General features: G+C 47.1%; 1 protein-coding gene across 3 annotated transcripts in view; it reads right to left on the bottom strand.

Moving 5' to 3' along the window:
* The window catches only part of ulk1b (unc-51 like autophagy activating kinase 1), a 112,995-nt gene that overhangs the window by 40,503 nt on the left and 48,451 nt on the right, over nt 1–24,041 (bottom strand). For 2 of the 3 annotated variants that reach the window (XM_080207988.1, XM_080207990.1), the window contains exons 8-15: nt 23,820–23,921; nt 20,103–20,161; nt 13,237–13,319; nt 11,001–11,051; nt 7,611–7,699; nt 4,839–5,004; nt 1,651–1,711; nt 628–717 (exon numbers count right to left, since the gene is read on the bottom strand). In XM_080207988.1, coding sequence (XP_080064114.1) covers nt 628–717; nt 1,651–1,711; nt 4,839–5,004; nt 7,611–7,699; nt 11,001–11,051; nt 13,237–13,319; nt 20,103–20,161; nt 23,820–23,921 — 701 coding nt within the window. The remainder of the gene's footprint in view (nt 1–627; nt 718–1,650; nt 1,712–4,838; nt 5,005–7,610; nt 7,700–11,000; nt 11,052–13,236; nt 13,320–20,102; nt 20,162–23,819; nt 23,922–24,041) is intronic. The other variant, XM_080207989.1, reaches the window with a different exon arrangement.

Here is a 24,041-nt window from a genome sequence, read left to right as displayed (position 1 = left end):
TATAGCACTTGTGGTGAATGGGGTCAAAGGTTATAGGGAAGAAAGCAGGATTAGGGCTATTGAGTTGGACGATCAGCCATGATCGTGATGAATAGTGGAGCAGGCTTGAAGGGCCAAATGGCCTCCTCCTGCTTCTTTCTTCCACGTTTCTATTGATGTGTTAGTTTGTTCTGTACCCACCAGCTTGTGAATCAGAGGCAAGAGGCAGTGACACCAGCTCCAGTGAAGAGTTGATATTGGTATGTATTGATGGAGTCTGAATCATTGAATGGTTTCAAGAGGGAGATAATACATACTTCTAATAAACAAAGGGGAAAGAGGGACTTGGGGAAGAGGTAGGGAGGTGGATTTGAGACCAGGGAGAGATCAGCCATGATCTGATTGAAAAGCAAAGCAGGCTCAAAGGGCTGAATTTGCCAATTTCTGCTCCTAGTTGCTATAGTCCAGCAGACAAGCTGTTAAAGCAGCTCCTGTGACATTTCAGATCTTGTCAGACGTGCTGCAGGCACCAGCCTATTTGTTAAATGTCAAGTTTCCAGGCTATCGCTTTGAGAAAATGGCAGTGGGACGTGTAATCACAAAAATCTCATTCAACCTCAATTTAATCCGACAGTGCGGTGGGCTTACCCTGAGGGGCTTGGCGGGCTGCTGCAGGACACGGAAGGAGATGACGGTCTCCCCTGGCTTCCCAATCCAGCAGAAGTCAGAACGGAACTGCTGGAAAAAAAAAGGGAGCAAGATAATTAGTCCCCGTTACACACAGAGCTCAGGACAGCAGCGATTCTGCAACTGAGTGAAATAAAACAGAGGACTCTTAAGGAGTTTAAATATGCAATTCGACTCAAGAAGCACCTTTCAGAACCACAAGACATTTCAAAGTACTTTACGGCCAATGAAGTAATTCAGAATTGTAGTCACTGTGGGAATGTAGGAAACTCAGTAGCCAATTTACGCACAGCAAGATCCCTCAAATGGCAACGTGACAATGAGCAGATTGCATGTTTTGTGATGTTGATTGAGGGATAAATATTGGCCAGGGCACCAGTGAGAATTGGCCAGCTCTCCCGAACAGTGCCATGGGGTCCTTCACATCCATCCAGTTAGATGGGTCCTCAGTTTAACATCGCATCCACAGGAAGGCGCCTCTGCCAGTGCAACACCCTCTCAGCCTGCACTGGGCTATCAGCTTGAACCTTTGTGTCTAAGTCCTGGACTGGAACCTGGAACCTTGTGCCTCAAGAGGCTAAACTGCGACCGATGGAGCAACAGCTGACTCAGCGTTGAAACAGACTTAGGAGGGAACAGTCTCATTCCGCCATGTTGGACTGAGGGGAGGAGGAATCTCTTCACTCGGAAACTTTGGGATTCGTATCCCAGATTTCACACAGTGAGTACATTGAAGACAGAAATCAATAGATTTTGGGCACGAAAGCAACTAAGGAACATGGCAATAATGTGGGAAAATGGAGACAAATGGTAAGTCTTCTTAGGGCCTCAGGACAATGGATCATAAATGCCACTCCTTCCCAGTGAGATCAAATTAGAAGCACAAAGACTTACCCCAAGGAGGAGACTTCAGTGGGGCAAAGTCCAGCTGGAGAGACAGCTAGACTTTGTGTGCATTCCACCACTGTCACCACAGGAACCTACCTGCTGTAATTCAGGCTGTCGATCACTGTCCGTCCCGCCATGGTGTCACTCAGCAACTCCCCTGAAGAGCAACAGAACAAGTACTCACTCTCTCCTTTCAACAATACAACTGACAAAATCTTTACTTATGAATTCATAAAGTCATTCTGGCACAGAAGGAGGCCATTCGGCCCTGGCATCTTTGCCATCTTCCTCAAGAGCAATCCCATCAGCCCAATTCCACCGCAACAGTGAATTGAGAAAATAAACTAAAATGTTACCAGACCACAATATCAGGGGTTGGGTTTGGAGTGAGGGGGGGTGGAGGTAGACAGAGGTTAAGGTTTTCCAGACTTTCCCACCAGCGAGATTTTCCAGTCCCGCCAACAGCAACCCCTTCCACAGCAGGTCACCCAGTGGGGGAGGGAGTGACCAATGGAGAAAGCCGTTGATGTTAGCAGAACCAGAAGGTCCTTCTGTTGGCCAATGGCGTGCCACCTCCATCACCACAAAAAGTGCCGCATTTTGGCAAATATATTTCCCTGGAGTCCGTTCAATTTCTTCAGAAATTGTTCACTGTCTTCACACTCCCACTGTCCTTGTGGGCAGCCCCAGGGCACTCCCACTCTCTGTGTTTAAAAGGTTCCTCCTCGCTTCCTGTTTGTTAACCCAACAATAAAATCATGACCAAAGCAAGTTTGCAGCAGAGGAAATTAGGTGCCAAACTCAGAAATATTTGCACAATTAATTTCCTTTCGGGATCATCCACAATTTAAAACTTCCACAAACTAGACTCATCCTTCATAATCATTTCGGGAGTCTGAGAATCTAACAGGATATCTACATTCCCCATTAATGGTGAAATATTCACCCAGCACAAACTCTCCTGTCAAAATTAACATCGGCCAAAGCAAAATATTCCTGAATGAGAATGCCACAGGATGCAGCACCGAGTCAGACCCAATATCATCGTTTGCCATTGACAGCTTTTCACTAAAGCTTGTTCCCATTGGAAACTCCAGGCAGGATTTCTCCCCCTCCATACCCCGGCCCCCCCCCAACTCACTCTCCCTCTTCCACCTCCCCCTCTCCACCCCCATCTCCCCTTCTGCTCCCAACTCTCCCCTCCATACCCTCACCTCCACCATTGCCCTATACCCACCCACACTCCAATCCCCTCTACCTCCCCCATCCCCTCACCCACCCACGCCCCCACCCCCACCCCCGCCCCAGGTTTGGAGGGCCGAAGGGACTGTTCCTGTGTTGTACTTTTCTTTGTTCGTTAACACATGGCTTTTTCTATTCGGAGTGTGAGGTTTCCAGACAGCCAAAGCTTGCTGCGGGTTCTCATTTGTTTATGCAAATCAGCTCTTGGCTGTGTTTTATTCGCAAAACACTCAGTTTGCAGGCGCAGCAGGTGATCAGGAAGGCGAATGGGATGCTGGCCTTCATAGTGAGGGGGATAGAATATAAAAGTAGGGAGGTCTTGCTGCAACTGTGCAGGGCACTGGTAAGGCCGCAGCTGGAGTACTGTGTGCAGTTTTGGTCGCCACATTTGCGGAAGGATATATTGGCCTTGGAGGGAGTGCAGAGGAGGTTCACTAGGCTGATACCGGAGATGAGGGGATTGGACTATGAAGAGAGACTAAATAGACTGGGTCTGTACCCGTTGGAGTTTAGAAGGATGAGGGGGGATCTTATAGAGACGTATAAGATAATGAAGGGGATGGATAGGGTAGAGGTAGAGAGATTCTTCCCACTCAGAAAGGACAGCAGGACTAGAGGGCACAGCCTCAAGATAAGGGGGGTGCAGTTTAGATTGGAGTTGAGGAGGAACTTCTTCACTCAAAGGGTGGTGAATTCTCTGCCCGTTGAAGTGGTGGAGGCTGCCTCGCTAAATATATTTAAGTCACGGGTAGATAGGTTTCTGATAGACAAGGGAATTGAGGGTTATGGGGAGCAGGCGGGAAAGTGGAACTGATCCACTTCAGATCAGCCATGATCTTATTGAATGGCGGGGCAGGCTCGAAGGGCTAGATGGCCTACTCCTGCTCCTATTTCTTATGTTCTTATTGGGGTGGGGGGCGGGAGATCCATCAGAGGATACTGGTAATAACAAATGAGCAAACCAGAGCACCCGGAGGAAAACCACGCAGACACAGGGAGAACATGCAAACTCCACACAGATCGCCAGCCGAGGATAGAATTGAGCCTGGGACCCTGGCACTGTGAGGCAGCAGTGCTAACCCACTGTGCCACCGTGCCCCCCCCGGCTGTTATACAGTTATATAAGTACTTGTGAGGCTGCACTTGGAATATTGTGTACAGTTTTGGTCACCGTGTTATTGGAAAGATATTGATAAACTGGAAAGAGTGCAGAGAAGATTTACGAGGGCGTTGCCAGGATGAGTGTGCCTGAGTTACAGGGAGAGGTTGGCCAGACTGGACTTTATTCCTTGGAACATCAGAGAGTGAGGTCTCCTGTGGTCTCCTGTGTTCCTTTGAACGTAGGAGAATTGAGGTGTATAAAAACATGAGGGGCACAGATAGGATGAATGCAGATAGGAAAGGGGAATTGAAAACTAGAGGGAATGGGTTTGAGGTGAGAGGGGAAAGATTTAAAAAGGGATCTGAGGGGCAACTCCTTCATGCAGAGCTTGGCATGTATATGGAATGAGCTGCAAGAGAAAGTGATTGAGGCAGTTTCAATAACAACATTTAAAAAGCATTTGGGTAAGTACACGGATGGGAAAGAATTAGAGGAATAGACACAGGCAATTGGGACTAGCTGGGAGGGCACCTTGGTCGACATGGACTGGATGTGTTGACAGGTCTGTTTTGGTTTTGTATTGCTCTATCTCTCTATGGGGTATATTTTACTCTCCTGCCTCATCACAGGAACCGGAGCAGGCGAGAGGCAGATCATGGAAAGGTCCATTGACTGCGATGGGATTTTTCAGGTTCAGGGTGACCGAGGCTGGAAAATCCTGTCCTATGAGTTAAATTGAGACAAACACTGTGACTCACTCAAAGAAAAAACAAGGGAGAGAAATGGGAAGAGAGGTTTAGGGAGGGAATTCCAGCGTGTAGGGCACCAACGGAGGAACACAGGAGGCCGGAATTGGAGGAAGACACAGATCGTTGGGTTGAGGTGGGAGCTGCGCTGGGATGGGGATACTGAGCGGCTGGCCTGGGGAAAGCTGACTTACCAGGGTAGTGCGTTGGGCTGTTGTAGGGAACCAGCACAAAGTCGTCAATGTCGCAGGAAGAGTTCTTGCTGCTGCTGCCACCCGAATCCTTGGAGCCCTGAAGGAAGCCCGGGGTCTCCTGGGTGGGGGAAGCAAGGGCTTTCTCACAGTGCATATCGGCTAGTGACTGTGATCAAGAGAAAGGAAATGGTTAAAGGAGTGCCTTTCACAGTGCAGCATTGACAGAAACACAACAACATTGCTTCAGCAACTCTTGGCGTTTAGTTCCTCTTTCAGCTGGAATCTCGACAACCAGATTTAAGAACAATGTGAAGGGAGAGAGAATAATACAAGGAGGAGAGTGAAGGTGACAAAAATAGAGGGAAAAATGAAACCAAACATTTCGACAACAGTCTCTACAGACAGTGTGCGTGTCACTGCCTTGTAATGAGTTCAGTTGTGTTGTGGTTACCTTGCTGGAACAGTAATCCAGACAATGTGTGTTCACATCCCACTAGTTTAAGAACTTGAATTCTGTTAATAAAAATGTTGGCTGCAGGAAAAATAACCAGGAAGCTGTCGGATTCCTGGAAAAATCCCATGAATTCGCAATGTCCTTCAAGGAACTAAATCTGTTGTAAGAATAGGAGCAGGAGGAGGCCACTTGGCCCATCGAGCCTGCTCTCCCATTCAATACAAGCCTAGCTGATCCAGGCTTTCAACTTCATTTTCCCACCAGCTCCCCAAATCCCTTGATTATCTGAGAGATCTCAAATCTTGATAATCCAGCCTTAAATATATTCAGTGATGGAGCATCTGAGGTAGAGGATTCCAAAGATTCCCAACCCTTTGAGTGAAGGGATTTCTCCTCATCTCAGTCCCAAATGATCAGTGCCTGATCCGGAGACTGTGTCCCCGGGTTTTAGATTCTCTGACCAGTGGAACCAATCTCTCAGTGTCTCCTCTGGTGAACGTTTCAATGGGATTGCCTCACATTCTTCTACATGACAGAGAACAGGAACACTAGTTACTCAGCTTCTTATCGTAGGACAACCCCCTCACCCCTTTAGAACATAGAACATAGAACACTACAGCACAAACAGACCCTTCAGCCCACGAGTTGCGCCGATCACATCAACACCTACCAATCAATAGACCTATCTATAACCCCCAATCCCATTAAACCCCATATACTCATCCAGAAGTCTTTTAAAAGACCCCAGCGAGTTCGCCTCCACCACCACTGATGGCAGCCGATTCCATTCACTCACCATCCTCTGAGTGAAAAACTTACCCCTAACATCTCCTCTGTACTTGCCTCCCCGCACCTTCAATCTGTGTCCTCTCGTAGCGACCATTTCAACCCGGGGAAATAGCCTCTGAGAATCCACCCTATCTATTCCACTCAACATTTTATAAACTTCTATCAGGTCACCTCTCAACCTTCGTCTCTCCAGGGAGAAGAGTCCCAGCTCCCTCAACCTAACTTCATGAGGCATGCCTCCCAGTCCAGGCAACATCCTTGTAAATCTCCTCTGTACCCTTTCAATAGCTTCTACATCCTTCCTATAGTGAGGCGACCAGAACTGCGCACAGTACTCCAAATGAGGCCTGACAAGGGTCTTATAAAGTTGCAGCATTACCTCCCGATTCCTAAACTCAATCCCTCGATCCCAGGGACCAGTCTAGCGAACCATCGCTGCACTGTCTTCAATCCAAGTCCACACTTCCTTAAATATGGAGGCAAAAACTGCACAGTATTCCCATCTCAAACCATCACTGAATCTCTACAGGGCAGAAGGAGGCCATTTGGCCCATTGAGTCTGCACCGACTTTCTGACTTTCTCAAAAGATTAGGGAAAGTTGGCATGTCCACAAGGACTCTCACCAATTTTTACAGATGAATCATAGAAAGCATTCACAGTTTGGTATGGGCTCCTGCTCTGCCCAAAGCAGCAAGAAACTATAAAGAGTCGTGAACGAAACCCAGTCCATCACGCAAACCAACCTTCCATCCATCGACTCTGGCTACTCTTCCCACTGCCTTAGAAAAGCAACCAACATAATTATGGAAGGATTGCATCCCGGGCATACTCTCTCTCGCCTTCTTCCGTTGGGAAAAAGTACAACTAACTCAAGAACAGCTTCTTCCCTGCTGCCATCAGACTTTTGAATGGCCCTACCTCACATTTATCTTTCTCTACACCCTAGCTATGATTAACACCACATTCTGCACTCTCTCCTTTCCTTCTCAATGAATGGTATGCTTTGTTTGTATAGCACACAAGAAACAATACTTTTCATTGTATACTAATACATGTGACAATAATAAATCAAATCAAATCAAATCAAAGACAGATCATCTCACCCAGGCCCTATCCCCATAACCCCTTGTATTTACCCCACTAATACCCCTAACCTATACATTTGGGACACTAAGGGATTTGAGGGATATGGGCCAAACACAGGTAATTGGGACTAACTGGGAGGACACCATGGTTGGATCTGAAGGGCCTGTTTCCATGTTGTGTTACTTTATGACTGTGGGACAATTGAGTATGGCCAATCCAGCTATTCTGCACATCCTAACAAGGCTTTTGTCTTTTTCTATTCCGATCCTCATTCCACCCCCTCCTTTACCTCTCTGAATTTGAGTGCAAACTGTCTAGTCCCAGCCCAATGCCAGAGGTGGTGCCACACCCCGCACCCCCCTTCCCCACCCCCTCTCTTCTTCCACCCCTCCACGTTCCGCAGCGATTGACTGGACAGCAGTGCAGATTCACATTTACTTACTGGAGGTGAGGCAAGGTGAGATGTGGAGGAGCTGCTGCAGGAGCTGGTGGAGGCTGAGCTGGGGTACACAGGCATGGGCACCGGGGCAGCTGTGAAGAGGGGAGAGAGCAGCAGGTCAACACGGAGACTGTCAAACAGCACACACCAGCTCCACATAACCAGGTACACGCTAAGGACATCCATCAAAGATGCCAAAGGACAGTACCGGACCAAGCTAGAGTCCCAGGCTAGCCACACCGACCCCCGCCGTCTATGGTGAGGTCTGCAAGACGTAACAGGCTACAAGATGAAGGCAGGTAAAATCACCGCCTCCAACACATCTCTCCCTGATTAGCTCATTCATTCCAAGCCTGTTTTGAGCAAGAGATCAGAGAGAGCAAAAAGACGACCATCATCCCAGTACCTAAGAGAAACCAGTCAGCGTGCCTTAATGACTATCGGCCGTTGGATCTGACATCCATCATTATGAAATGTTTCAAAAGACATGGTACGAATCAGTTCCAGCTCCCAGACAACCTGGATCCACTACAGTTTGTCTACTGCTGCAACAGATCCACAGCAGATGCCATTTCCCTGGCCCCGCACTCAACCCTGGAACATCTAGACATCTATGTCAGACTCCTATTTATTGACTACAGCTCAGCCTTCAACACTATTATTCCTATGAAACACATCTCCAAACTCCGTGGCATGGGCCTCGGCTCCTCCCTCTGTGACTGGATCCTAGACTTCCGAACTCACAGAACACAATCAGTAAGGATAGGCAACAGCACCTCCTCCACGATCACCCTCAACACCGGTGCCCCACAAGGCTGCGTTCTCAGCCCCCTACTATACTCCTTATACACCTATGACCGTGCGACCAAATTCCCCTCCGATTCGATTTTCAGTTTGCTGATGACACCACCGCAGTGAATCAGATCTCAGACAATGACGAGACAGAGTACAGGAATGAGATCGAGAATCTGCTGAACTGGTACGGCAACAATAATCTCTCCCTCAATGTCAACAAAACGAAGGAGATTGTCATTGACTTCAGGAAGCGTAAAGGAGAATGTACCCCTGTCCGTGTCAACAGGGAAGAAGTAGAAAGGGTTGAGAGCTTCAAGTTTTTAGGTGTCCAGATCACCAACAACCTGCCCTGGTCCCCCCATAGTTAAGAAAGGGCACCAACACTTCTACTTTCTCAGAAGACTAAGGAAATTTGGCCTGTTAGCTACAATTTTTACAGATGCACCATAGAAAGCATTCTTTCTGGTTGTATCACAGCTTGGTATGGGCTCCTGCTCTGCCCAAGACTACAAGAAACTACAAAAGGTTGTGAATGTAGCCCAATCCATCACGCAAACCAGCCTCCCATCCACTGACTCTGTCTATACCTCCCGCTGCCTCGGCAAAGCAGCCAGCAAATTTAAGGACCCCCACACCCCGGATATTCTCTCTTCCACCTTCTTCTGTCACAAAAAAGTTACAAAAGTCTGAGGTCACGTACCAACTGACTCAAGAACAGCTTCTTCCCTGCTGCTGTCAGACTTTTGAATGTACCTACATTGTATTAAGTTGATCTTTCTCTACACCCTAGCTATGACTGTAACACTACATTCTGCACCCTTTCCTTCTCTATGAACGGTATGCTTTGTCTGTATAGTGCACAAGAAACAATACTTTTCACTGTATCTTAGTACATGTGACAATAATAAATCAAAACATTTTCACTCTATGAGATGGTGGCATGGAATCATAGAAAGAATCATAGAATCCCTACAGCACAGAAGGAGGCCATTCGGCTCATCACATCTGCACCAACAACAATCCCAACTAGATCTTATACCCGTAACCTCACATACTTATCCTGTTAATCCCTCTAACCTATGCATCCAGGGAAACTGAGGGGCATTTAACATGGCAAATTCACCTACCCGCACATCTTTGGACTGTGGGAGGAAACCCTCGCAAACATAAGGAAAACATGTAAATTCCACACAGACAGCGACCAAAGCCGGGAATCAAACCCGGGTCCCTGGCGCTGTGAGGCAGCAGTGCTAACCACTGTGCTACCATGCTGCCCGGAGTCACAGTATAATGCTACATACTGTTTGTAGAGACCAGCCCCTTAAAATATTATCATTAAATACAGATTATTTGCTCATTATCAGATTGCTATTTGCGGGATCTTGCTGTGTGAACATTGGCTGTTGTGTTTTCCTAGGTTACCACAGTGACTACTTTTAACAATCTAACTTTGGCTCTGAAATATTTTGGGGTATCCTAAGATTATGGACTGTGCTGTAAAACTGTGTTTATGGATTTATTTTCTCCACTTCCTCTTGTTCTTTCTTTCCAAACCCACCATTTCACGATTGTGTTGTCTGTTAGGAGATGAGACTGGTAAGTGATCTTGTTAAGATACGGATCAGAAACCCCAACATTTCTGACTGGACCCTAACAGTTGTTTTGTTTTGGCATTAGTGTGAGGATAAGGTGTTTCACTCCAGGTGTGATTCTATTGACCCAGAAGGAAGCTTTTATCAAAATAAACTTTATTCTTAACAATATAGTTTAAATATAACAAATGAATCAGCTTAATATTTACCAACTGAAGTACTTAAACATGATAGGGTACAATTCTTAACTGCTAACCTATCTCTATTAGTTCCAATTCAAGCAATATTCCTCTTATAGATTTAAACTCCTCTTCAAAATCAGTTACCAACACACAGGATTACATGCTGGTACTAGGGCTGTCAGCCTTGAGCCTCCAAAACACCTCTGGAGAGAGAGAGACAAACAGAGAACGAGACCTATTTCTCCCAGCAGGTTGTAAGCAGCAGCCTCCTGAGGGAGAGAGCGAGCGAGTGAGAGAGAGAGAGATACAAAGGGACCTGTTGCTTCTTTTAGAACCTGGCAGAAACTGCCTGCTTTTCTTTGTATGTTTAGCTCATCCCCTTAAGCACATGACTCTGTCAATCACCTAATCAAATCCTTACTCCGAAACCCCAGGAGAAAACCCAATTAAACAAAAATGCATTAACACAGATTAAACAAACACATTCCTAGCAAAAACCAACCAACCATTCTCAACATGTGAGCTGCCTGCTGCAGACAAATTGGTACCATATAAAACAGAGCTAAATTTTAAGCATACCCCACGCAAGAAACACGATATGAATACATTTCTTAAAGGCACAGTATCATCACAAAGTGTGCTTAGTGTTCGAGATGTCTATGATGGGATGACAGCCTAGTGTGGCTGAATTACACACCAGGGCAATAGGTTTGCAATCAAACTAGCTGCTTGATCAAACTCCAATGGAAGTTCTCTCCAGTACAGCCGTGGGTCATTCCACACGCTTCTCCTGTCAAGATAGATCAGACTTACACCCCACTTACATTTTTTCATGGAAGCGCTGATGTCCAGAAATGGGTGATGAAAAAATTCACCTGCGGAAAGAAACACATTGATCACCTTAGCAAACCTGTTTGCAGTGTTACAGCACGCTGGGAAAATCTAACTCATCTTACCCCAAAGTGCAGCAGGATATTATTGTAGCAAGGCATGTGCGAGTGGGGCTGTTTTACCAGGCAGTCTGGAGCACTAAAGTTGTGTTTCTATTTTAGAATCCAGCAACCATGGAGATAACAGGACTGAGAACAGGAGGGGGCCATTCAGCCCTTTGAATGTGTTCCACCATTCGGTTAGATCATGGATGCTCTGTATTTCAGCCCCATTTCCCAGACATTTGTTCCGTATCCCAAATTCTAGTCGCCTTACTACCAGAAGGACGCAGAGGCTTTTGGAGAGAGTGCAAAAAAAGCTTACAGGATGTTGCCTGGTATGGACGGTATTAGTTATGAGGAGAGATTGAATAAACTGGGATTGTTCTCCCTGGAAAGACGGAAGCTGAGGGGGACCTGATAGAAGTTTATAAAATTACGAGGCGTGTGGACAGGGAGAACGATGGAAGCTTTTTTTCCAGGGATAGAAATGACAATTACATGTGGGCACAAGTTGAAGATAAGGGGGAAAGGTTCAGTGGAGATATGCGGGGGGGGGAAGATTTTTACACAGAGGGTGGTGGGGGCCTCACTGCCAAGTGAAGTGGTTGAGGCAGATATGTTAATGACATTTAAGGCTTATCTGGATAGACACATGAACAGGAGAGGTATAGAGGGATACATACAGTTGGTCTAGATAGGACAATGTGATCAGCTTGGTGGGCTGAAGGGTTTGTTCCTGTGCTGTACTGTCCTTTGTTCTAATACCTGATAAAAATCTACCCGTTTTGCAGTCAGGTTATTGACCGCTAGCACACATCATGAACAAGAAGCCCCAAGTCCCTTTGTGCTCCAGCTTTCTGCAGTCTCTCTCTATTTAAATAATAATTTGCCTTCTCATTATTAGTTCCAAAATGAACAATCTCACATTTTTCTGCACGGAATTCCATTTGTCAGTTTTCTGCCCACTCGCTTATCCTATCAACATCTCTTTGTAAACTATTTCTATCCTTCTCACAATCTGCCTTCCCTCCCACCTTTGTATCAACCGCATGTAGACTTGGCCACAATACGCTCTGTTCCTTCCTCCAAATCACTAATACATATTGTGAGGAGCTGTGGTACCAGCACTGAGCCCTGTGGCACCCCACTGGTTACTGCTCTCCAACCTGAGAAAGACCCCCTTATCGCTGCTCGCTGTACATTAGCCAATCCTCTATCCATGCCAGAATATTAACAATACCATGGAGCTCCTATCTTGCGTAGCAGCCTTTTGTGTGGCACTTTCTCAAATGTCTTTTGAAAATCCAAATATACAATACTGACTGCTTCTCCTGGGTTCAGAGGGCTGTTCCATAAGGGCAGATAAATATAATGGGCCCATTCTTTGAAATTTCAGGCAATAAAAGATAATCTCACTAAAATATTTAAAATTCCTGCTGTGTTTGATAGGATGGAGTCTGAGAGGCTGGTTGCCCCTGGGGGGAGGCCCAGAACATGGGGGCATTGACTCAGGATGAGGGGTTAATCAGTTAGGATGGAGAAAGGAGAATATCGTCACTCAGATGGTTGTGAATCTTTGGAATTATCTGCCTCGGCAAACTGTGGAGACACAGACATAACGTATCCTGTACTTCAAGAGCGAGATTTCTGGACACAAAGGGAATCAGGAATACAGGAATAAGGCAGGAAAACTGGACTGAGGTGGAAGAGATCATTCATGATCATAGTTTGAGGGTAAGGGGTAAACCTTTTAGAACTGAGGTGAGGAGAAATGTCTTCACCCAGAGGGTGGGGAATGTGTGGAATTCACTCCCACAGAAAGTAGTTGAGGCCAAAATGTTGTCTGATTTCAAGAAGAAATTTGATCTAGCTCTTGAGGCTAAAGGGATCAAGGGATACGGGGAGGAAGGGGGGATCAGGATATTGAATTTGATGATCAGCCATGATCAAAATGAATGGTGCAGCAGGTGCGAAGGGCCAAATGGTCTACTCCTGCCGCTAGTTTCTGTGTTTCTATGATCTTACTGAATGGCAGAGAAGACCCAAGGGGCTGAATGGCCAACCTCTGTTCTACTCCTTCCAAAGTGCTTAGGTTCTACCCCAGTGAGAGGGAAGGCTGGTTACTCACTGAACTCCATACGGTCCTTGTAATTGCGGAGTAGGAGCCCCAGGAGCAGGTGGCGCAGGTGACTGGACGTCTCTCTCGGAATGCTGTTGACAAAGGATAAACCAAAAGGCATGAGTTGCAAGATCAAAACCCGAGTACTCTGCGTAAAGTCTTTCTGAAAGTAAAGTTTATTGACTAGTCACAAGCAGGCTTACATTAACACTGCAATGAAGGTATTGTGAAAATCCCCTAGTGGCCACACTCCGGCACCTGTTCGGGTACACTGAGGGAGAATTTAGCACGGACACTGCACTCTAACCAGCACGTCATTGGGAGGAAACTGGAGCACCCGGAGGAAACCCAGGCAAACACGGGGAGAACATGCAGACTCCACACAGACGGTGACCCAAGCCAGGGATCACACTCTGGTGCCTGGTGCTGTGACCCAGCAGTGCTAACCTCTGTGCCACCGTGCCGCCCCGTCTGAAGTCTGCTCCTTTCTCTGGAAGCGAAAGGCCAGTGATGTGTCACATCCCAGAGTGAGTCACCAAACTGTCTGCGACAACAACTTACATCTCTGTTGCATAGAAATAACGATGCTGAATCTGGAACAAAGGAGCCATGCTGGTGTTTATACTGTCCATAAGACCATAAGGCAGAGGAGAAGAGTTAGGCCACTCGGCCCATCGAGTCTGCTCCATCATTCAATCGTAGCTGATATTTCTCTCATCCCCATAACCCCTGATCCCCTTATTAATCAAGAACCTATCTATCTCTGTCTTAAAAACACTCAGTGACCCAGCCTCCACAGCCTTCTGCGGCAAAGAGTTCCACAGATTCACCACTCTCTGGCTGAAGAAATTCCTCTTTATCTCTGTTTTAAAGGATCATCCCTTTAGCCTGAGGTTATGCCCTCTGGTTTTAGTTTTTCCTACTAGTGGAAACATCCTCTCCACGTCCACTCTATCCAGGCCTCGCAGTATCCTGTAAATTTCAGTAAGATCCCCCCCTCATCCTTCTAAACCCCAACAAATACAGACCCAGAGGCCTCAACCGTTCCTCCCACCCTCTTCCTTTCACTCGATTTACTGAGAATTTACTGCTTCCAAACAAAAAAATTGCTCAAAGTTTTAGTGTTTTTTAATTTGATGGGTTATGGCAAGTTTCCTTTTGGTGAAGATGAATGAGAATCTTTACTGTGAAAAAGTACATCGCAGCAGCAGATCTGTAGAGTTCAGGACAACCAAAAAAGGATGACTGAATTGTAATAACAATTCAATGTTTATCATTTAGTGAATGTGGCACTTATTCAATTCAGGCTTTCAAAATTCAATTTGCCGATTACTCTTGAACAGAATTCTTTCCCACTTGTACTCGTCACAGAGTAAACAAAGAAGACAAGTCATTACAAGCCATTCTTAACTTTAGGAGCAGCACCATGAGCAGACTGCTTGCTCTCAATGAGGGAACCAAGAATAGTGGCAAATCTAAATTATGAACAAAGGAAACTAGAGACTTATATCCTGGACTGTCACTTGATGTTACATATGTAGGTGGCACAGTGGTTAGCACTGCTGCCTCACAGCACCAGGGACTCAGGTTCGATTCCCAGCCTCGGGACACTGTCTGTGTGGAGTCTGCACATTCTCCCTGTGTCTGTGTGGGTTTCCTCTGGGTTCTCCAGTTTCCTCCCACAGTCCGAGAGATGTGCTGGTTAGGTGCATTGGCCATGCTAAATTCTCCCTTAGTATACCTGAACAGACACAGAGTGTGGCGACGAGGGGATTTTCACAGTGTTCATTGCAGTGTTAATGTGAACCTACTTGTGACACTAGTAAAGTAAGAAAGAATTTAAACTATCACCATCTAGAATCCTATAGTGCAGAAGGAGGCCATTTGGCCCATCAAGTCTGCACTGATCACAATCCCACACATATCTCCCCTTAACCCCATGTATTTACCATATTAGTCCCGCTGACACTAAAGGGACAAGTTAACATGGCCAATCAGCCTGACACGCACATCTTTAGACTGTGGGAGGAAACCGGGGCACCGGGAGGAAACCCATGCAGATACGGGGAGAACATGCAAACTCCATACAGACAGTGACCCAAGGCCGCAATTGAACCCAGGTCCCTGGCGCTGTGAGGCAGCAGTGCTAACCACTGTGTCTGCATCTATCCTTCTGTTCCTTTCTCCCTGTGTGTTTATCCAGCTTCCCCTTAAATATACTGACACTATTCATCTCAACCACTCCCTGTGGTGGCGAGTTCCACATTCTCATGACTCTCACAGTGGAGAAATTATTCCTGAATTCCCGATTGGATTCACAAGTGATTATCCTTTATTTACAGCCGTTAGCTTCCTGGCTTCCTTTCAAGCTGAAATATTTGCTCTCCTAACTGAACTTTTTCTGTACTGCCTTTCTGACAGGAAAATGCCCCCAGGCGTTTCACAGGAGCGTGAGGCAGATACAATCTGATTCCGAGTCACATGGGGAGATGTTCGGAGAGTTGAAATAGGTTTGATGGAGGGTCTCGAGGAGAATAGAGAGGCAGAGAGCAGGCGGGACAGAGGTTTAGGGAGCGAATTATCGAGCTTAGAGCCCAGGCTGCTGAGGTCATGGTCACGGAGGGTGGGGAAATCAGGGAATTCTCAAAAGGCCAGAGCGAAAGGAGTGTGGAGATCTTGGAGGGTTGTTGGACTGGAGCAGGTAACAGGGTAAGGGAGGGGGAAGGATTGATGGATTTGAAACAAAGGTAAGGGTTTTTAAACTCTAGACATCTGGTGATCCCTCCAGGCCTCAGACCACACTGGGCTTTTCTCACTATATATCCACATGTAATAATTACACATTCGTGCTGTCTTAAGCCTAAGGGCATGTAACCTGTTTTTGTCTTTCTGGTTATGTACAAACCTTCCTTTTAGGTATCAGAGCTCGCTGTGCAAAACTAGAAACAGGAGATCCTGTGTGAGACGTGCATATGTTATTAGCATATTAGAATCGATATCTGTTTTAATGTTTAATATTGGTATCAATTTCAGTGTCTCCTCCATCTGTGTGCCTGCACTCTATGAACTTAAGGAAAAAGGAAACTGTAGTTATTTTTGGAGGTCCAGAGTGGCACAGTGGTTAGCAATGCGCCAGGGTCCTGGGCTCAATTCCTGGTTTGGATGACTGTCTGTATGGAGTTTGCACATTCTCCCCATGTCTGTCAGGGTTTCCTCCGGGTGCTCCGGTTTCCTCCCACAGTCCAAAGGTGTGAGGGTTAGGTGGATTGGCTATGCTAAATTGCCCCTTAGTATCAGGGAGACTATAGCTGGGGTAAATGCATAAGGGTTATGGGGATAGGGCCTGGGAGGGATTGTGGTTGGTGCTGACTGGGTGGGCTGAATGGCCTCTTTCTGCACTGTAGGGATTCTCTGATCTGCTCCTCTGTGATTTTTTGATACTTGGTCAAAAGAAAATCCCAGAAGAGGGGGGTCCCACAATGCCATGCTGGCCTAGCCCACCCCACCAGCATCATTGCCTGCTAGAGATCGGGCTGCACTTTTTTAAAGGGGGCCCCAATGAACACATAATAAAAAGGGACCTCTCCCTCACAGGCACGCCTCCCCCTCACCCAGGCATGGCCCCCTGGCAATAGCCAGGCACTGCCCCCCCCCCCCCCACCCCCCACCCCCCCACCCCCCCCCAACCCCCCCCCCCCCCCCCCCCCCCCGACTATATCATGGGGGGATAATCGGAATGGGAAATCCTGACAGCCGTTTGGGAACTCCTATTGGATTTTCCACTTCCCCTGCTGAAAATGGGGTTGGAAAATTTGCCCCCCCTCCACCGGCTACGATTCTGTGTTTCTAACCTCCCCGTATCCCCCACTGATCCTGGGGAGTTGAACCCATTTGGAGTTCCCCTTCCCTATCGCAAATGCATTAGGCTGCAGATACAGCCTGCTGTCTGCGGGCTTAATCACGCTCGGCTCAGATTTCTAAACTGCTGGGGGGAGGTCTGTTGTTCCAGCTGAAAGCACACTCCCTACAACAGCCTGACGGCCAGTCACACCCACACTCCCCCTGATATTACCCCAGTGAAAGGCCAGTTTCCATCTCCCAGCAGCCTCCAGTAAGAGTACCCGCAGTTTAATGTTTGCAAACATGAACCTGCTTTCTCTAAACACTGCCCCGAGCCACTCAACGCAACGCAGAGTTGCCACAGCAGCAGCGATATCGCCTCCTCTTGACTGGTGCGGGCAGCTGGGATTGCTCCATGAACTTTTACCCCAGGACAAAGCCCTCCATCTGCGGGGGTTCTGATGATCCTGGCCAAATTCCCTCCCGTGAAGCCCCTCAACAAACTCTCCCCCCCCACCACATACCATCATCCTCCCCTTTCTGAAGCTGGTCTTTTGCAATGGAACACAGAATCATTGGCTGACCTGGACCATCCTCAATGACAGGCAGTGAGTAAGAACATAAGAACATAAGAAATAGGAGCAGGAGTAGGCCATCTGGCCCTTCGAGCCTGCCCCGCCATTCAATAAGATCATGGCTGATCTGTTGTGGCTCAGTTCCACTTTCCCGCCCTCTCCCCATAACCCTTAATCCCCTCGCTTATCAAAAACCCATCAACCCGCGTCTTAAAAATATTTAGCGAGGCAGCCTCCACCACTTCAACGGGCAGAGAATTCCAGAGATTCACCACCCTTTGAGTGAAGAAGTTCCTCCTCAACTCCGTTCTAAACCGCCCCCCCTTTATCTTGAGGCTGTGCCCCCTAGTCCTACTGTCTTTTTTGAGCGGGAAGAGTCTCTCCACCTCTATCCTATCCATCCCATTCATCATCTTATACGTCTCAATGAGATCTCCCCTCATTCTTCTAAACTCTAACGAGTACAAGCCTAGTTTATTCAGCCTCTCCTCATAGCTCAACCCCCTCAACTCCGGTATCAGCCTAGTAAACCTCCTCTGCACTCCCTCCAAGGCCAAAATATCCTTGCGCAGGTGCGGCGCCCAAAACTGCACACAGTACTCCAGCTGCGGCCTCACCAATGCCCTATACAGCTGCAGCAAGACCTCGGCCCAGTGGTTAGCACTGCTGCCTCACAACCCCAGGGACCTGGGTTTGATTCCCACCTTGGGTGTGGTGTTCTCCCTGTAACTGCGTGGGTTTCCTCCGGGTGCTCCAGTTTCCTCCTCCCATAGGTTACGTGCACTGGTCATGCTAAATTGCCCTTCAGTGTCTCAAGATGCGTAGGTTGGGGGGTGGAATTAGTGGGGTAAAATACATGGGGATAGAGTGGGCCTGGGTTAGATGCTCTGTCAGAGATTTGTTGCAGATTCGATGGGCTGAATAGCCTTTTTCTACACTGTAAAGTTAAAGTTTGAAGTTTATTTATTGGTGTCACAAGTAGATTTATATTAACACTGCAGTGAAGTTACTGTGAGAATCCCCTAGTTGCTGTACTCCACGCCTGTTCGGGTACACTGAGGGAGAATTTAGCATGGACAATGCACCTAACCAGCATATCTTTCGGACTGTGGGAGGAAACCAGAGCATTCGGAGGAAACCCACACAGACACGGGGAGAATGTGCAAACTCCAAACAGTCACCCAAGCCGGGAACTGAACCCGCGTTCCAGGCGCTGTGAGGCAGCAATACTAACCACTGTGCCACCCAGGGGGTTCTACGAGAAGGCTGAGCCAGACAGAAGGTCGAAAGGTGCGTCGGTGGGATGATGGGGTGAAAAATGCGAGCTGGCCAATCCTCTCCCGCCTGCTCTCGGACTGGCTGGATGGGCAAATACCTCACTCAGCCATTCGATACCCACATCATCCAATTGGCTAATGAGTCTTTGTGTTTTCTGATTGGTGTAGGGAGGCGGTACGGGAAGAAGGGACGGGGGAGAATCATAGAATATACAGTGCAGCAGGAGGCCCTTTGGCCCATTGAGTCTGCACCAACAACAATCCCACCCAGGTCCTATCCCCATAACCCCATATATTTGCCCTGCTAATCCCCCTGACAATTAGCATGGCCAATCAACCTAACCTGTCTTTGGAAAGGCCATGGAAAGATTTGAAAACAGACAGGTGAGGACTTTGAAATGAAGACATTGCTTAACCAATGTATGTTAATGAGTACAGAGATGAGAGGTGAGGGGGACTAGGTGTGTGTCAGGGTAGCGTTGTTGTTGCACAGAAATGGTGTAATAAAGCTACTGCCAACTGTAATTAAACACCTTCCTGGAGGTTCCACCACATGACTCGTCCCCCACGCTCCAGTCATTAGTCGACCAACACATCCACTGCGTGACCTACTACCTTCCTCCACCAATCAGTGGGAACAAAAACTCATCAGCCAATCGGATGATGCTTGACGGTCAGCCAATCAGCCCTCCCCACCACCCCTCCCACCCATTTTCAATAATTTTCTACCCAGTAAAGATAAATGGAATGTTGAATGAAACGAAACTGTGCAAGGGAAAATGACAAAAACAATCTCTTTTGTAACGTCCCACTGATTGTGTTCCCGGGGTCACCCACAGCAGAGTCCTGGGGATTAACCTTCAATACGTGGAGACCCCACGTCAAGCCTGGAGGGGAGCCTGAATTGGTGAGTTGCCTCAGATACCGTAACAAATCAAAGGATAGCTCAGTAATCCCAAGTGTGGCCCCTCAGGCTGAACATTCAACGGGGGTAAGTAACACTGACAGTCTGTTACCTCACCACCTCATCCGTGTACTTGCTACATTCAGGGAGCGCTCCCTCCAGTTCCACGGTCCCAGTCTGACATGTACCAAATACTCACAGCAACGTGTGAACTGAGGCAGTGAGCAAATATAGCAAACACTGGCCTTGTGGAAACATCGAGAAACACAAGTGACTTACTTTGGTACTAACGTCTTGTTTTTCTCATAGAATAGACGCAGGTTCTGAGGACTGTTGGCCTGTAAGAGAAAGAGTTTGTTACCTTCAATCATAAAATCACAGAAACCTGCCTCAACAAAAGCAGCTGGGAATGAACGAGGAAATCGACATCCTGGTTGGCACTGGTACATCCAGGCTCTGCCCAGTTCCATTCCCAACCTTGATGGGCACTAAAATTCTGCCCCCTCTCTTTTACTAGTTAATCCTTCCCTCAGCACGGACCATCTTTAGAAGGTGAGATGGTAAGGCAGTGTGACAGATTAACACTAACAGTGTATCTCAATCCCATCCCCATTTGAATAACTTTTTTCCGTTGTTGGGAGGCTGACAAGCTGGCTATATCGGCAGCGTTCCTGGCTATATCGGCAGTGTTCCTGGCTATATCGGCAGCGTTCCTGGCTATATCGGCAGTGTTCCTGGCTATATCGGCAGCGTTCCTGGCTATATCGGCAGCGTTCCTGGCTATATCGGCAGCGTTCCTGGCTATATCGGCAGCGTTCCTGGCTATATCGGCAGCGTTCCTGGCTATATCGGCAGTGTTCCTGGCTATATCGGCAGCGTTCCTGGCTATATCGGCAGCGTTCCTGGCTATATCGGCAGCGTTCCTGGCTATATCGGCAGTGTTCCTGGCTATATCGGCAGCGTTCCTGGCTATATCGGCAGTGTTCCTGGCTATATCGGCAGCGTTCCTGGCTATATCGGCAGCGTTCCTGGCTATATCGGCAGCGTTCCTGGCTATATCGGCAGCGTTCCTGGCTATATCGGCAGCGTTCCTGGCTATATCGGCAGTGTTCCTGGCTATATCGGCAGTGTTCCTGGTTCGAGGAGAAGGTTCATTTACCGCTATGCAAATCCCCTGCTTTCAACACACTGTTATACTGAGACTTGGGATGGGGTTGGATTGGGGAATGCGGGGTGGGGGGAGAGGGTTGGTGTCTTTATTTTCTTCACCCCCAATAATGGCCACCCCTTCAGCTATCTGGACCCCAAACTCTGAAATTCCCTTCCTAAATCTCCCCTATACTCCTTCCTCCACTCAAATGATTCTTAAAACCTCCCTCTTTGACTAGTCTTCTGTCCTAATGTTTCCTTAAGTGCCTGTGTCAAATTTAGTCTGATAATGTTCCCCTGAAGAACTCTGGAATGTTTTACTGTGTTAGCGAAGCTGTGTTGTTGGTATTTATCTGGGATACTTACTCCGCAAAGGAAATACCTCTTCCTACTCTTTCTACTCTTGCTAATCCTTCCATCATCTTAAACACCTCAAATGGATCAATCACTCCTCTCCTACACTTGAGGGAATACTGACCTAGTGTATGCAACCTCTCCTCATAAATTAACTCAGTTAGACTGACAGCAAGAGACACTGTGAAAGTCAGGATTGGAATTTGCCCGTGGAATCACAGAATCCCTACAGCGCGGAAGGAGGCTAATCGGCCCATCAAGTCTGTGACAGAACATCTTACCAGGCCTGCAACACCCGCTCCATCCCACATATTTATGCCATCTTGGGGCACAAAAGGCAATTTAGAATGGCCAATCAACCTAACCTTCATGTCTTTGGACAGGCATTTGTCTCAATTAGGATGGGAATAAGGAATATGTCGAGGTGTTGGGTGGGGATTGGTCTCTCGAGTATGATCTGGACGACAGAATTTAATCTGCTCAGGATTCAGCAGTGACCAAGAATGTGACCAATGGTGATAACTTCCCCCTTTCGTTTCTTCAAGAGAAAAGAGCCAACATTTCTCTGGTCGTCCCTTCTCTCTCGCCACAAAGACTGAATCAAGCGTAAGAAACTGCTTTCCAAGGAAATGGAGGAAAGCAGCAGATGATATGACATCCTCTTGTCACCCTGCTCGAGCTGAGGTGTGCACTGAATAGATAATGAAAGAAAGAGGGTTTCTTTGTGAAGCAACTCAGCTCCCTCAGTAACCACCCCAAAGGAATGTGTTGACAGGGAAATGTTTAAGGAGGTCACGAGGACTCGATAGGGTGTTGTATCAATCTTTGCCCTGGATTGAAATTGCTGTTAAAGTGCAAACAAGCACTACAGCCATTTTGTGCACAGCAAGATTCCACAAACAATTTGGAGACTGTGTTTTGTACACATCAAAAAGTACTCCATTGTCGGTGCAGCTCGAAGGGCTGAAGGGCCTGTTCCTGTGTTCCTTGTTCATTGTCCTGTGAAGTTACTTTGGGACATCCCGGGACTGTGTAAGGTTCAAGTATTTCCTTCTCCCTGCCACAGGCCGGGTGTTATGAAGTGGAGATGGACTCCCCCCTCTGAGAACTAACACTAACCACTCACAGAGGAGTACCTCACCTCATAATCTGTTAAAGTGAGTGTGTAAAGTGGTACGATTTGCTCTTCAGCAACTGCTAGTGGTTAAATCAAAATAACTCTCTGATACTCTCTGTAAAATCAACACATAACAATTTATTTATCTAATTAACAGTGAACAAGCTAACTAAACTGTTAACAAACCAAATGTAAAACAAGATTTTAACAGAATGCTGTTCAGATCAATGTAATTAACAAAAGAGAATTTTAGTCTCTCTCTAAATTACAACCAGGTTTTGTGTTTTCTGGAATATTCTGGGCCTTCTCTGTTGATTCTCTTGTCTGGAACTTCTGACTGCTTTGGTACCTTTGTTATTGCGATGAGGCTTTGAGCTAATAGCTGTGAGCTGTGGTAGTAACACCATAAGACATAGGAGCAGATTTAGGCCACTCAGCCCATCGAGTCTGCTTTGCCATTCAATCATGGCTGATTTTTTTCTCATCCCCATTCTCCTGCCTTTTCCCCAAAACCCCTAATCCCTTTATTAATGAAGAACCTCTCTATCTCTGTCTTAAAGACACTCAATGACCTGGCCTCAACCAACCTTCGGCAGCAAAGAGTTCCACAGATTCACCACTCTCTGGCTCAAGAAATTCCTCCTCAGCTCTGTTTTAAAGGCTCATCCCTTTAGCCTGAGATTATGCCCTCTGGTTCCAGTTTTTCTGACTAGTGGGAACATCCTCTCCACACCCACTCTGTCCAGTATCTTGTAAGTTTCAATAAGATACCTCCGTATCCTTCTAAACTCTAACAAGTACAGACCCAGAGTCCTCAACCGTTCTCATACGACAACCTCTTCATTCTAGTTGCTCTCTCTCTCTCCATTGCAGTCCCCCCCTTCCTTTTATACCTGTGATAACATATCAATATTCCTCACAATATGATTGGTCCTAGGTTGCCAAAACCATCAAACTTAATAGGTTCTTGGTATCTAAGTGCCTGATTCAAACTTGATTGGATGAATTCAATATGATTCAAAAGTCTGGAAGCCTGTTGCCTTGGTAACCCTGCTACTTGGCCTTCGATACAAATGGTTCATTTTTGGATTTTTCATTTTGGGCACACTAGATGTACTTGGATTTTTTTTACTTTCTAAACAAAGAAAAAGCACCACTTACTAACAGACAGTTTTACAAACACCATCTCCACAACACCGGGTGATGCACCTGGTACTGATTGTGCAAAGGAAGAGTTTGGGCTTAGATTGCCCATTTCATTACCTCAGGAGATCTTTCATGAGCTGAAATGAGCAGAGGGAGGTTAATTCTATCGAGCCTTGCTGGGTGCGTCCAACGGCACGAGGGCGATGATGAGGAAGGGGAAGGGGGCTTACCTGGAAGGGGGCTTTGCCAGTCAGACACTGGTACACAATAGTCCCGATGCTCCACAGGTCAGCCTTGGCGTCATAATGCTGGGACATGATCACTTCCGGGGCCTGGGAGAGAGAGATAAGACAAGTTGGCTTCATCAATAACACAATGGACATTTTGAGTTCTCCAGAAAACTCTCTCCAATCCAAGTATTGATTCTGCTCAATCTTTCCAGTGGGAAACTC

Source organism: Carcharhinus amblyrhynchos, chromosome 20, assembly GCF_965287045.1.
Source record: "Carcharhinus amblyrhynchos chromosome 20, sCarAmb.v2.hapA, whole genome shotgun sequence".
Taxonomy (NCBI): Eukaryota; Metazoa; Chordata; class Chondrichthyes; order Carcharhiniformes; family Carcharhinidae; genus Carcharhinus; species Carcharhinus amblyrhynchos.
The sequence above is the reverse complement of the archived record's forward strand: the minus strand, read 5'-3'. Positions and strand labels throughout refer to the sequence as shown.